A 15,739-nucleotide genomic window follows, 5' to 3' on the forward strand; every position below is an offset into this window, starting at 1 on the left:
GCTCTGAAGCCATATTTGAACTTGAGAAGATGATTTTTCCTGACTCCAGTTATAGCACTCTATCTACTGCATCACCTAATTGCCCCGAACTAACATACATACATATATACATGTATACATATATATATATATATATATTTTTTTTTTAAGTGAGCTTTTATTGCTCTGAACAAGGTCCGACACCACTTTCTGGCCAGCTCCAAGCCATTTAGGTACTCTTCTGTTCCAAATTGTCCCCTCTTTGTCTAAATACCTGTCACATTTTTCCAACACTAACTCCATTACTGTTGTTGTCCTCTCTCATTAGAATGCAAAATGCTTGATGAACTTGTATGCCATTGCTTAGTAGAGTCCCTGATATAGTGTTAGGTCCTTAAAAGATGTTCATTCATTCAATTCTACTTCTAAAAATGTCTGTTTTTTCTTGACTTCAGAAAAGCTGAAAAATCCTTGCAGAACATTGTTCTACCCCCAGCCTTTTGATCTGTAGCAGATTTCAACACAGTACCAGGCTGAAATAAAACCTCTCCCACTGCCATCCAAAGTGCTCAGAGAGAGCAAGGGTAGTAATTTGGCAGTAATTATTAGGAATTCCCCTTTGGTAGAAATTTCCCAAAGAGCAATGATGCTCAAATGAGGAAGGATTTGCAAAAGAATTGGCAAAGGTCATGACCAACTGCAAATTACTGGCAGGTTCCTTACTGACCAATAGGGGAAAACTTTTAGATTAGGTGAAGACAGATTTTAGAGATTTCTGCAGTTTACATCTATGCTCTGATATAGACTGCTGTCCCTGGAAAAATGACCCATTCTGCATTTGAGGATACAGGATGGAAACAAAGATATACAATGGGAGTATGTTGAAAGAAAAGGAGACTAAAGGCTGCAAGGGCTCATAAGAAGGAGCTGGGCTTACCAGCTGGTCACTTGATACAACTCACTTTATTTCCTTTAGCCCAGAGGGACAATGCTATCAATGACCGCCATATTCTGTCTTCTAGAGAAAAGTGATTAAATAAATACAGCCAGGGTATAGTAGAAATAGCAAATGGATTTGGAGTCAGAGGACACTGGTTCAAATCTCAAAATTATTGTTACTATTCAAGTGAACTTCAACATCTCTGGTCCCCAGTTTCTTTTTCTGCAAAATTAGGGGAGTGGATTAGATATTTAACTTTTTTCAGTAACTATGAACATACTACAAAACTCATGATCCTCTATAATTTGGCTCAAGGAAGGAATGAGTCCCACTTCACCTTGCTATATTCCCCATAGAATAAGAACAAATTGAAGACATGAAATCAGTGATCTGGCAGAATGTCATTGGAAACCCTGCCCAGATCATTTCATCTTCTCTCCCACAGTTAGGACCAAAGCTCAAAAATAAAACTATGGAGGGAATATGTTCTTGTTTCATACTAGTGATAATGAAAGGCCAGAAAGGTGGTTCTTTTTGTCATTATTCCTTTAATTATATGGACACAGAACTAGTTTTTGCTAAATGGTGTTTACTTGTTAATCTCATGGGCCCATTTTACCAGCATAAAACTTAATGGTGATAGAAAAGGAATGATACAGTAATCAAGACAATTTCATGGCTACAGATCACCTTTCCTGTTACACTCCCCAACTTTTTCTAGGTAAAAAGCAAGAGCTTTTTACAAAGGCTCAAGATCACACTCACTGAAACCTTTTCAGGTCTAAGCCAGGAAAGTATACAGTGAATTTATGCATAAAGTGGCTAGAAATTCCACTCTTGGGTTTGGTGGTACCCAGACTCATTATACCTTGGGCTCCAAATCCTTTGTTCTTCAGCTTTTGGTGGCTAGGTCGTTTTCAAAAGACAGAGGCAATATCTGATGGATAACCAATAGTTGGACATTTAGTACATGTTGGTTTTGGGCAGTTCTCCCCCTATTTCCTTTAGTGGGCCTATTGTTTTCTATCCTAGAGAGGGAAACGAATTGGCATAAAGGTCTGATGACATAAAGCCAGATGACATAATTTTTATCTTGCGTAAAGGAGAGCAATGATACTTTATAGCAAAGGTAAGGAAACCAAGAGTAATGGTTGGTAAGAGAATTTCCTGGTCACGTTTCTTCTTTATTTTAGGCTGCCCTTCCCACCTACTCCATAAAAAAAATTGCTGAAGGTTCTTGTCACTGAGGTAAGGCATCCTTAGCCTCAAATACCTCTGCTATTTCCTCACTGATCTCACCAATTTGCTTCAGCTTGTATTTACTAGATCCTGGGCATAGATACAAAGATAAAAACCAAGTGGTACTTGACAACAAGACCTTAAGTTCTTGCTCATTGCTAAGTACACACACATATACATTACAATGTTTATTGGGGGGAAGAGAGGGTGAAACATTAACAACTGGAAGAACTTGGGTTCCAAGAGTCTGGAGGTAAGAAAGAGAGAGTATTTCATCCCTGAAGGTGGGTCATGGGATGTCATACACAGAGAACACCAAATCAGAAAGTTTGGTTGAAATATAGAAGACTAATGCAATGTAGAAACTGCATTGTCTGAGACCACTATCTCAATAGTCTAGCTAATAGAGACTAGCTAACTCAATAGTCTAGGCAAGAGGAGATGAGACTTAAAATAAGATCTTGATTAAATAAAGAAAAGGGGATGGATTCCAGAAGATCTTTTGTAGATTAAATGGATGAAACTTGGGAAATAACTGGATGAAGATCAGAGATTCACTCAAAGATTTATATTTTGATTCCCTCAAATTGATTGTTTGAGGCAAAGGACCATATCTCACATTTTTGTCTTGCTATTTCCAATCAATGGCACATAGATATTCTCCTAATTCTTCTCCTACCAGAACTAAAAACTCTGCCCCTGGATCTCTAGGCTTTGATATACCTATCATAGTTTTGAACTTTACAAACTTTTAATTTAGCTTTCCTGGAACCAGGGCACAGGAGATATTTCCAAACCACATCTCCGTTTTCCCTTTTTAGCTCCCATTTATGTCTTCTCTAATCCCATTAGACTGTAAACTCCTTGAGGGTGACCCCCCATACCCCCATTTCTTATTATCCCTTGTGTTTACTTTAGTGCTGGGTATAAAGTAAGCAATGCTTCATTCATCAATTCATTCTTTCTATTGTTCAGCCTGGATCCTTGCATGCATCAGGCACCTAAGTTGGTGTTATTGATATTACAAAGAAATATATTGCATAAACAATAAATGCTTAGTCATTTAGACATGGAAGAGTTCAATGAGAGCTAAGATGATCTGATAAGGCTAACGGTAGTAAGATTTGAAGGAATAGTGAGGAAGAGTAAAACCATTTTAGGCAAAATGGCAAAGAAGGAAATTGTAATGAATAATCTGGCAACAAGCTACCCCAGTCTACTTTGAATGAGTCAAGAGCCACTTTCCCCTCTTCTTTTATTGATGATTTCTTTTTTACTTCATCATTTTCATTTCCACATATATCCTCTCTCTTTCCTACCTAGTGAGCCATGTTTCGCAACAAAGGTTTTAAAAGAAAGAGAAAAAAAGTTTGGCAAAACTAATCAACAGAGTAAACATATCTGACATTCATAGAGTATCACCTATTCAAAGAAGAGTAGCATATTCTCAACCCTTTTTTAACCTAAAGACTTCTTGCCCTCTGACATTTGCACATAATGCTTCCTTGACAGAGAAGATAATAAAAGGAACATTCCATGGCCAGGTAATGATCACTCAGAGATAACTGCAGTAGTCAACAGGTGGTGTTCTCTAATAGCCAATCACAGTAATTTCCTTTTCACTTTCTTCATTCCTTTCTCTTTTTTAATTCCTTTTCTTCCTTTCTCCTTATTTTCACAATCCTTGTCTTCTTAATTCTTACTTTAGAGTAGGGAAAATAATGAAATGTAATCAGTAGATCTAAGTTTGAATTCTATCTCTGATAATTTCCATCTATATGTTCAGTGGTAACTGATTTAGCCTATTTCAGGTTACTTTTTCATCTGTAAATTGAGGTTAATGACTTTAATATCAACCTCAAAGGGTTGTTCTGTGATTTTGTAAAGGTCTTTTATTTCTCTTGACAAACATACATTGAAAGCCTACTATGTGCTAGAAGATACTATGCTAGGAGATAGTGGTTAAAGGGTAGAAAGGAGGAAGACAGAATGAAAACAATACAAACCTTTTCCCTGATGGAGCTTAGGCCTGGCAGTGACTGGCTGAGTTAAGGCTCATCCTCTGAGGACTATATGACTGGATGGTGACTAACCTTAGTTCTAAATTATTCTTTAAGGAAATGTACAAACTAAGCCTCATTGAGCCTCTTGATTTGCAATTACTTTGAATTGGTCAACAAATGCCAATGGGAAGCTTAACAACATAGAAGGAATACCCTCAGATCAAAGAAAGAAGCTCCTCAGGATTATTCAGGCACAGCTCAGTTTTAAGAGGTTCTAAGAGTTTTCTATTTAAGCCCTAGGATCTCATTTCAGAAGACTACACATATTTCTAATCACAAAACTCACTTACAATTGGACAGTGGCAGAATTATTTTGTCCCCTTTTAAAGTTCATTCTCATCCTAACTCCACACTACAGATAGATGTTAGGATCCTACATAAAGAGGAATTCAAGTAAAAAAATGTTTCTGACTGTTTCAGACGGTCTTTAGGAGATAATTCCTTCTTGTTTGTTTTAGGTCATTGAGGGATATGTCCATAAAGACAGTGTCAGCTCTGTTGGATAGAAGTTACATGACCCTACTGTCAGCTTTTATCATTTTGCCTCTGACCTCCAGGAATTCTATTCTCATGAGGAATTTTCTTGTTTTCCCTGGAGTTATCCAGCACAAAAGCAACTATGCTGCTCCTGTAATTTAAATGTCACTTCAATTAGGCACATGGCACATTCTACCACCTTTCTTTAATCTTTTCCTGTCTTTTGAACAAGTCTCTTCCTGGTGCCTAACTTTTAAAATGGTTTCTTTTAAATTGCAATCAAGGTTCATTTATGGCAGAAACAAAAATGAAATGTTGAACAGAAAAGAGAAAGGAAAAAAACAACAACTTTGGCTAAATCTGTGTCTTGGAACTTTCCTTTTCTCTAGCTGAGTTTTACCTTCAGTGCAACTGCCTGCATTACCATAGAGACCTCTCTGCTCACGCCATCAATGCTGATCAAGGCAGTTGATACTTACGGTGATGGTGCTTTCCTTGCTTTGTTTCTTGCCTGGCGATGGAGATCCTGGGTTCTGGCAAGACAGGAAAGAAGCATCATCAAAGCTACTCTCCATATTTGGGATTTTTTGCATTCTGATTTTCTGAGGAGGACCAAATCCTTTAAACCTGGTATCAAGGAAGTCCAATATATTCAGCTTAACTCCTGAGTCACCATATCCAAGACAATGAAAGACAGTAAATATGTAGATCTTAGCTCACTGAAGCAGAGATAGAATGCTACTTATTGAGGCAATTCACTCAAAGTAGGTCCCTACCTCCTTTTACAATCAGATTGTGATTTGGGGAATTAACCCCTCAGCTACCTTCAACTATTCTGTTATTGCCTGTGCCAAATGATACCATTAGCATTCATTGAGGATGAAAACATTAAAAAAGCTTTGAAAACACTAGTACTTTGTACTGAAGATTGAATAATTGTTTTACTTTTTTTTTATTCTGACATATCCATGTTTGAAGACCTGGAAAAATACAATAAGCAATATAAATCAGAACTCTGATTTCATTCCTGTCTCTTTCCAAATTCAAGTGAAACAAGTGATTTTCAGTTTAGTGGTTTTGAATTTTCATTCAGTATGTTACTTCTTATTTTCTTTTCTCAATCAGGAAGTCATAGTCCCAGTAAATTGAAGTCCACAAATTTCCTAGTATGTTTCTGTGATCCTTGAATTTAAAACTTGGATAAGAAAGAAAGATCAGACTAAAGAAAAATTCATGGTAGCACAGGTCACAATCAGAAACTCTGAAACCTTTTTATCCAATTATTGTGAAAGTGATTAAACATGACCAGGATTTCAAGAGCTGAACTTTTAACAACCATTTCCTACTTTAAACATTTGAATAGTAAGAATAAGATAAAGCACGGGACAACATTATATATTTATCTAATGACCAACATTTTCATGCTCCTCCCTTCTCGTAAACACACATTTATTAGGGGATATTGGGACAGAAGTGGGAAGGAAAGATAGCAAACATTTCTCAAATAAACTAGCAGTCAACAAATACTTTATAAGCCAGTATTATATAAAGTTATGATGTACAAAGTGCAATGAGAACAAACAAATAAATAAATGATGGCTAACAAATATATAGTACTTTAAGATTTACAAAGCTCTTTCCATATATTACTTCATTGGTTCTTGGGAGGTAGTGGCTATTATTACCCCCATTTCACAAATGAGGAAACTGAGGCTGACAGAGGGTAAGGGGCTTACCCAAGGTCATAATGCTAGCAAGATTAGAACTTATATCTTCCTATCAATCTATGTCTATGACAGGATTCCCCCTCCCCAATAAAACTATTCCATCTCTCAAGGAGTTTGCATTCAACCAATCGGATACATGTATATAAATAATTAAATTTAAGGTAATTTGGCAATTACTAACAACTAGTTAAAGCAGAAAAGGCTGCCAAGAGGAGTTGGTATCTGAGTTGAGGCTTGAAGGAAGCATATTTCATACATGGGAGACACAGAGGTAGGAGAAGGAATCCTGATTTTGGGGAGCAGCTGGTAAGTATATCTGAATGTAATCTGAATTAATTCTGGAAAGGTATGTGCTAGCCATAGTGAGACTATGGAGGATTTTAAATGCCAAATCTCTCTCTCTCTCTCTCTCTCTCTCTCTCTGAGGCAAGGGTACCCATTGAAGATTTCAGAGCAGGGCAATGATGTGGCAAGTTTTATCTTAAAAAAGAATTAATTTGATCACAATGGAAAATTGGTGAGGAAAGAGAACAATTAAGAAGTTCTTTCAATAGTTCATAGGAGACATGATAAAGGCCTGAACTGGAATAGGAGGCTTATAGAATGGAAAAAGGCAGTCAACATTCAAAAGATGTTACACAAGTAGAATGAATTAGACTTGGCAACTGATTCAATATGGATGTTAAAAGTGAGAGAGGGGAAGGAGCCTAGATTGACTTAAGACATTGAGGTTATGAATCTGGGAGATGGAATAACTGAGTTCCATTTTAAACGTGTCAAGTCTGAGATAGTGATATTTGAGATAGATGTTTCATATAGTGATATAGATTTTGGTAACTAAGATCATAGAGATTTCTAATATGCAACTTGTAATACAGGATTAGCATTCAATGGAGAAATTAGAGCTAGATAGGTAAACTATTGGATAGGCAAATCTTTTCCTTAGAGATAATAACTGAATCAATGGAAGCTGATAGGACCATCTAGAAAAAGAATACACAAGGGAAAGAGAAGTTGATCTTGGGGAATATCCATGCTTACGGGGTAGGAGATGGATTATGAATCAGCAAAGGAAAATAATAAGGAACATTCAAATAAGTAAGAGGAAACATACAAGGTAAATGTCATGGAAGCCAAACAATGAAAGAGTACCCAGAATATTGGATCTTTTACTCATTTCTTAAATAATTATACATTTGGATATCTGATGTAGTATTTTACATTTTGGAGAATGTTTTGCATAAATCATCTAATTTAAGCAAGAATGTTAGAAGAAGGGTAATGTCCAACAGTGGGTCAGGTAAATCTTAAAGATGGCTTCACAAAATTTAGCAGTCCACAAATTATTGTTTTTTGCTTATAACTCTAAACTGTCCTCTCTCCATCAGACTCCCTCATTGTCACATGTAACTCCTAATCCATTCAAGTCCACCTAAAATGCCAATGGAAAAATCTGTTTTCCATTTGCCTTCCATGCTCCTGACTCAATACTGCCTTGTACCATTCTCTTTTTACCTTTCATCCCTTAGGCTGCATTTCCTAATTTCAGTCTAATGTTTAGGCAGTTCCATTGAGATCATACCCCATTTGGTTCTACAATATTCAGCCTTCTCCCCTCAATTTATTATGGTCCTAGCCTTTCATTTCCTTCTATTTGATATATTCTAAACCATAAACTATAAACATTTTATTTTATATGTAAGTTAGTCTCTTTCCTTATCCATTTAGAGTGATTTGGGGGATGGGGGGGGGGGAAAGGAGGGAGACAGGATTAGCACTGGGAATACTGAATTGAGAGTAAAAAGTTTGCTTTTGAATTTGATCCCTGCTACTTACTACCTAGAGGCAGTTAGGTGGCACAGTGGATAAAGTGCCAGGCCTGGAATTAAGAATAATCATCTTCCTGAGTTCAAATCTGGCTTTAGATACTTACTAGTTGTGTGACCCTGGGCAAGGCACTTAACCTTGTCTCTCTCAGATACTCATCTATAAAATAAACTGGAGAGGGAAACAGCAAACCACTCCAATACCTTTGCCAAGGGAAAAAAAAAACTTATTTGGCAATTGGTAAGGCACTTAAATCACTCTCTGAGCCTTCTTTTCTTCATCTACAAAATGAAAGGGTTTGACTAATTAAACCTTAATGGTCCTTCCAGGTCTAAAACCAATGATCTTTTTATCTTTATCCCCACCATTTTGTCTTCCATTAGAATGGTTCTTCTCTCAATTATAGTCTTTCTGATAATGTTCATGTCATAGGAGAAAAATGGAAAAATATTATGAAACTATACCCATAGGAGGGGCTTCTATCTGTGGAGAACTAGTCAGCTTTCTGTATTGGCAGCACCAATCTCCTATTACTTCCTCCTGCAGTGGAGTACCTATTGAGGTGGGTATATGGAGGTGAGGAAGGGAATTAGGATCTCCATGGGTTGAGGCTGATATTCATATCTGAAGAGAAGGGGATTTTTTCTCCTAAGTTCTTGGAAGATGGCTGTCTCACAAAATAGTCTCCATTAGAGGACTACTTTGTAGAGGGGATTTTCAGGTATAGGTTGGACTACATAGCCTTTGAGCCAGTTTCCATCTTTGTTGTTCTGTGATCTTATGATTGCTCAAAATCTATTACCCTACAAATATTGCTGAAGTTTCTCATTCAGGTTACTGATACAGTCTTAAAAGTTGTCAACCTTGTCAACTTGGCATCTAGGTATAAGGGAAGGCTTGATGTCATTTGGGGATTTGCAGATTTTAGAAGACATCCCATTTTCCTTGTCATTGATAAAACCATTAATCCTAATACAGACCCCTACAAGGCTTCACTGTATTTTTTATCTAGAGAAGTGCCCATTTCACTCTACCAATTCTTAACTGTTTTTTGATAAAACTTTCCTCTCCAATCCCCAGGTCTCTTAGGGAGTCATATTTTCATCTCCTATTTTAGCACACAGATCGAGGAAACCAGGAACATTATATAAGTACTATTTCTTGCTTTGTTTATCTCATCTTCCCTAGAATACCTCACACTCAGACAGGAAACTCACATTGCTAAAATCTCAAAAATCAAGCCCCACAAATCCTGCAGTATTTTCAATAGCAACATCATATTCTACCAGTATCCTTGTAATCAGTTACAATGAACAAAATTAGTAGCTGGTTTTGTAAATGAATAGATTACAATTTCTATTCTGCTAAATGATCAGATATAATGGCATTTGTACTACCTATTTCCATGTTGAGAAAAACAAATGATAATATATGTAAAGTGCTTTGTAAATCTTAAGAAAACAACAAAAATTTCAACCAGCCTGCTTATGCTTACTTTAATGGTTCCAGAACTAAAATATATAACCACAGGATAGTTTCTCTAGTTACAATAATTCATGACACACTGATAGTTTGATAACAATGGCAGAATGATGCTAATCTAATTAGATTTTACTATGTTACCAAGAGGCCAAGCCTTGGAAAAAATATAGTTTCCTTGTTATTTACATATTCTCCAGCCACTTGTACTTGGGTAACTTATTATGAAACATAGCACTTTTTATATTAATGTATAATATACATTATAGTTTCTTGTTTGAGTTAAAGTAATATAGTCAAAGAGGTCCCTTTTTTTATCTGAGTACCCTTCCTTTAACTTCTGATTTTCCTGGTTTTCTTCAAATCCCAGATAAAATTCTGCCTTTGAGAGGAATACTTTCCTTTTTCCCATAATTCTAGTGACTTCTCTGTATTGATTATCTCAATTTTATCCTGTATGTGGATCACTTGATATAAATATTTACATGTTGTTTACCCATTAGATTGTGATTTCCTTTTCCCCCCAATACTTACCTTTCTTGTCTTAGAACTGATACTAGAAATTGGTTCCAAGGCACAAGATTGTTAAGGACGAGGCAATTGGGGTTAAGTGACTTGCCCAGGATCACCAGCTAGGAAGTGTCTGAGGCTACATTTGAATCCAGGAACTCATAGTTCCATGGCTGGCTCTGTATCCACTAAGCAACCTAGCTGTCCCTTGGGACTATGTTTTACCTTTTTTTTTTTTTAAATATCCTCAGCATGGTGCCTGGCACATAGCAAGTACTTACAAAATGTTTATTGATTGATAGGTTGTGTAATAAATGTTTATTGACAGAAAGACAAGCATCAAATTTTATGTTTCTGAAAAAATACATGGAGTCCCAGGTCAAATCACACTATCTATAATTTTCTAAAACATGTCTTTAAGGAATCAGTGCCAAAAATAATCTGTAAAAACTCTTCCAACTTTAAATTTTTGATCCTAAATGAAATTGTTGAAGATGGGGCAACATGGACCAGGCGGAACAAGGATAGATTTGGAGTCAGAGAATATGGCATCAAATTCTGCTATTTATTATTTATAAAACTTTTGGTAAGTCACTTAAGTGACTTAAGAGGCTAGATTAGATGATCTCTAAGTTATCCTACAGCTATACATTTAGGAACCCATAAGAATAGTTTAGAAGGGTAAAAAAAAAATCACAAAAGGCTAGCCTAAGGGGCATAGGATATTACTGTTTTTCCTGTTGATGATGGTAGGGATTTATGGGCTGATCTGCAGGTTTCCAAGTCTTTTTCTTTTTTTTTTTTTAAACCGCTGGAAGACAGAATAACCTTGCTAAAAACTACGCTGCCTAGTCACTTGGGGCAACTGTCTGAATGCACCAGACTCTGCCTCTATCATTCAAAGCTCCTACCACCCAAATCCCAGACTTGAAACCCATATCCCTTACCTGGAAATCACCAGTGGGTTTTCGGAGACTCATGTGGACAGGCTCTGACTGATGCACTGGGGTCCCTGATGAATGGTAGCCGTTCACTGTGAGGGACAGAGACATTAGTCTCTAATTGCACAGTATACAAAACGGTATACCCTCCCTATATCCCACACCCTGGAGAAAGGTGCCAGGATCATTAAGAAATAAGTGGCCAGAACCATTGCTTGGGACCTCCACAGAAGAGAAAATTGATTTTGGAAGTAGTTGCCTGACTCCATCTTGTACCATTCCAACACTAACAATTATTTCATCCTTACACTTACCACTAACCCCTACTAGAATTCATTTTCCTTGCATAAGCATACATTAGTAAATGAATAATACACTAACAATTAACAAAACTGTAATTACAAACATTAACTAGTTCATTATTATAACTATTGTTAATCCAACACAGGCATGTGTTAATAAATGGAAAGATTAAAAAGAATAAAAGGAACTTGGCAATCTAAAACCCTTCCTATTTCCCAAAAACATCACCTCTAGCATTACAAGTATTAGAGATACTGCCTGCCCAGTGGGTTAACTTTAATGGCTGTGGTATCCTGAACATGCAAAGGTAGCATAATCACTTGTCTCCTAAATAGAGACTTGTATGAATGGCATAACAAGGGTTGAAGCTGTCTCTGTTTCTTAATGAATTAAATTGACCTACCTGTGCAGAGGTGAGTATAATAATATAAGGTGAGATAATATAAATATATATATACATATCAAAAGATTCATAACTGAACTAATAATAACAATACCTACGATATTAATCTAAAAACATCTAAGTTAAAATTTTTGGTTAGGGTGACCTTGAAGCAACCTCCAAATGACATAACCTAGATCAACCAAACCAAGTGCAATAAAGTCAGTAATTGACCCAAATCTTGATCAATGGAACAAATTTTTACATCAGAAATAATAGCCCAATCCTATTTAAGAGCCCATATCGACAATTAGGATTTAAGACCTCAATGTTAGGTCAGGACACCCAAATGGTAAAACTACTATTAAAGGTTTGTTCATTCAATGATTAAAGTCCTACGAGATCTGAGTTCGGACCAGAGAAATCCAGGTCAGTTTCTATTTATATATTTATTTCTCCCAGAAGGAAAGGACAAGAGAAATACGGCCACATTACCAACATTACCAATGAACCTTAAAATTAATTCATGAAATATATCTCAATTAATGCAATGAATTATTTACTCTAGAAGAGTCCATTAAGGTGGCAGAGCAGGTAATTGCACAAACCCTCTCCTTAATACATGCTTATAATTAACTTATTAATTTATATTATTCCAATTCTACTAGCCACAGCTTTCTTAACAATAATTAAATGAAAAGTACTAGGCTACATACAATTTCAAAAAGGCCCAAACATCATTGGACCATACAGCATCATTACAACTATTTGCAAATGAAGTAAAGTTATTTGCAAATGAACCACTATGTCCTTTTACATCAATCTCAATATTCATTATTGCATCAATTCTAGCCCTTACCCTAGCCCTAACCATTTGAACCCCACTACCCATAACCCAAACCCTAATTGATCTCAACCTTGAACTTTTATTTTAGCCCCATATTGACTATTTACTCAATTTTATGATCAGGGTGAGCATCAGATTTCAAATATACCATAATTGGAACCCTATGAGTAGTTGCTGAAACAATTTCATACAAAGTAACACGAGCTATTATTTTACTTTCTATCATAGTTATAATGGCTCTTTCACACCAAAAAAAGATTGCCCAAGAAAACATATGATTAATTACCTCAACATGACCCCTAGCCATAATATGATCTATTTCCACATTATCCAAAACAAACCCAACCCCCTTTGATCTTTCTAGGTTCATCCATCAACTATTACTTTCCTTATCTTAATACAACCTTTATAATTAAACAATACTCTGAACAGTAGCTTTCTCATGAATCGGAGCATCATATCCATGATTCTGATATAATCAACTAATATACTTATTATCAAAAAACTTCCTACAAATTACACTAGTGCTCTGCTTATGATTTATTTTTGTTCCAATTGCACTATCAAACATCACCCCACAAATATAAGAAATATGTCTGATAAAAGAATTATCTTGATAGGATGAATTATAGGGGTTTAAGTCCTCTTATTTCTAGAACAATAGGAACTGAACCTACATCTAGTAGTAGTAGTAGTCTCTCGGTAACCAAGGATGACGATTTTCTTTGTGCATTTTCATCTAAGGTAGATGAGTGTGCACAAAAACACTTGTGTGTGAAGGAGATTTAAGTGGGAAAGTCGGTGCCCAGAGACAGTCCCACTCTCTTGGCATTGGAAGCCTGGGTCCAGTGGCACGAAAAGTCATTATACCTGGAGACTTCCTCAGCTGCATTGGATGGCTGTGTTGTCTTTTGTGCTCCAACACGCCCTAAGCACTCCACAGTGCTTTGCTGCATCGCCCTCTCAGCCGTTGAACTTTTTTATTGGTTTCTTCCGTCTGTTCAGCCAAAGCAGTCTTCACATGCTGGGTGAGCAAAGCCCTGGTTCACCAGGGGTCTATGACCTGATGGCTACCCTCACAAGGTTTAGCCGGCCTGTCGAAGCCGTTGCCCGGGGTGTGGCCGCTGCCCCATGCTAGCAGCTACTAGGAGCCACAAGTGAGAGCTGGGTGTCAGGTGGGGGTCAGAGGCTGGAGAGTTGCCTTAGAAGGGCATGACAAGCCCTCCATACCAGAGATACTACCCCTCCCTGAACACCCCATAAACTTACATCTAAGAACTCAAAATTCTCTGTGTTTCCTTTATACCACATTCAAGGTCAGCTAAATAAGCTATGTTGGGCCCCAATCCCCCAAATGTTGGTTTACATCCTTCCCATATGAATATCTCCATATGTACTAATAATTATCTCACGTAGTTTACTCATAGGCACATCAATCACACTAACTGGTAAACAGTGACTAACCAACTGAACAGGCCTAGAAATTAACACATTGGCCATTGTTCTAATAATAATCTACCCATACCAAACATAATACAGAATCTGCAATCAAATACTTCTTAATTCGTCACAGCATCTATAATTATCATATTTTCTATTATCTATAAACCAATGAACCCTATCCCAAATCTCTAATCAATGAGCATCACTCCAGTAACATTAGCCCTAGCCATAAAACTTGCTCCCTTCCACTTTTGTGTCCCAGAAGTCACCCAAGATATTCTGCTTTTATCAGGCAGGATACTACTCATGATAAAAAATTGCCCCAATTTATATTCTATATGAAATTTTACCATCTCTAAACATACAAGTACTTACAACTCTAAGTATTCTATTAACTACTCTAGGTGGATAAGGAGGCCTTAACCAAACACATTTACAAAAAATCCTAGCCTATTGATCATTTGTCCACATATAATGATGAATAGCCACCCTTATCAAAATTTATCCTGCACTCACCCTACTAAATTTAGTAATTTATGTCACTGCCACACTTACTATATTTTTAACACTCAATTATTAATTCTTTTTTTTTTTAACCCTTACCTTCCGTCTTGGACTCAATACAGTATATTGGCTCCAAGGCAGAAGAGTGGTAAGGGCTAGGCAATGGGGGTCAAGTGACTTGCCCAGGGTCACACAGCTGGGAAGTGTCTGAGGCCAGATTTGAACCTAGGACCTCCCATCTCTAAGACTGGCTCTCAATCCACTGAGCTACCCAGCTGCCCCCTCAATTATTAATTCTACAAGAACTTATTGCCTATAATACCCTCATAGCAACTATCCTAGCCCTATTTGCCCTATTAAGTATATTTTTCTACATACAAATTACTTACTCATCAACCCTAACTATATTTTCTTCAATAAATAATTCAAAATTAATACTAAATTCTCTTTCCAATAAAAACAACAATACCTAATCCCTACTAGAGATCCCAAAGTTGTTGACTAGTTCCCAGTTTAAGCAAAAGGAGGAAAAATAGTAAGTACTTGCTGAAGAGAGAATATAGAGCACCAGAAGACTTTGGATACTTGCTCAATGACAATCAAGAGCAATACTCCCTCAAAGTCTACTGAATGGTTCTGGTAGGATGGAGGATTCTCTACTTCCCCATCTCCCAACTTTTTCATTCTATAGGAACAGCTATGCCTTCATTGCCTGAGCTTCCTAGGAGGTCTTCTCCAAAGTCTTAGGCTATTCCTGAACCTGTTCTTTTAAACTAGAGCTTAGGTCCTAGTAACTTTTTGGTAACTCCAAATTACTGAAGCATTTAGAAAAGACTCTAAAGACCATCTAATGCCCTTTAATGATAATAACTATCTATTGGTTCCAAGGCAGAAGAGTGGTAAGGGCTAGGCAATGGGGGTTAAATGACTTGCCCAGGGTCACACAGTTAGGAAGTGTCTGAGCCCAGATATGAGCCCAGATATGAACCCAGGACTTCCTATCTCTGGGCTTGACTCTCAATCCACTAGGCTACCTAGCTTCCCCCTGGAAACTCTACTTCCAAAGCATCTCATCCTA

The 15,739-nt window shown here is 36.9% G+C and overlaps 1 protein-coding gene across 14 annotated transcripts in view; it reads right to left on the reverse strand.

The window, feature by feature from the left end:
* GAS7 (growth arrest specific 7) overlaps window positions 1–15,739 on the reverse strand; it is a 337,244-nt gene that overhangs the window by 57,798 nt on the left and 263,707 nt on the right. For 10 of the 14 annotated variants that reach the window (XM_001371424.4, XM_007482981.3, XM_056817431.1 and 7 more), the window contains 2 exons: window positions 11,189–11,274; window positions 5,178–5,231 (listed from right to left, as the gene is read on the reverse strand). In XM_001371424.4, the coding sequence (XP_001371461.2) occupies window positions 5,178–5,231; window positions 11,189–11,274 (140 nt within the window). The remainder of the gene's footprint in view (window positions 1–5,177; window positions 5,232–11,188; window positions 11,275–15,739) is intronic. The other 4 variants (XM_056817434.1, XM_056817433.1, XM_056817436.1 and 1 more) reach the window with 1 other exon arrangement.

The sequence above is a fragment of the Monodelphis domestica genome, chromosome 2, assembly GCF_027887165.1.
Source record: "Monodelphis domestica isolate mMonDom1 chromosome 2, mMonDom1.pri, whole genome shotgun sequence".
NCBI lineage: Eukaryota > Metazoa > Chordata > Mammalia > Didelphimorphia > Didelphidae > Monodelphis > Monodelphis domestica.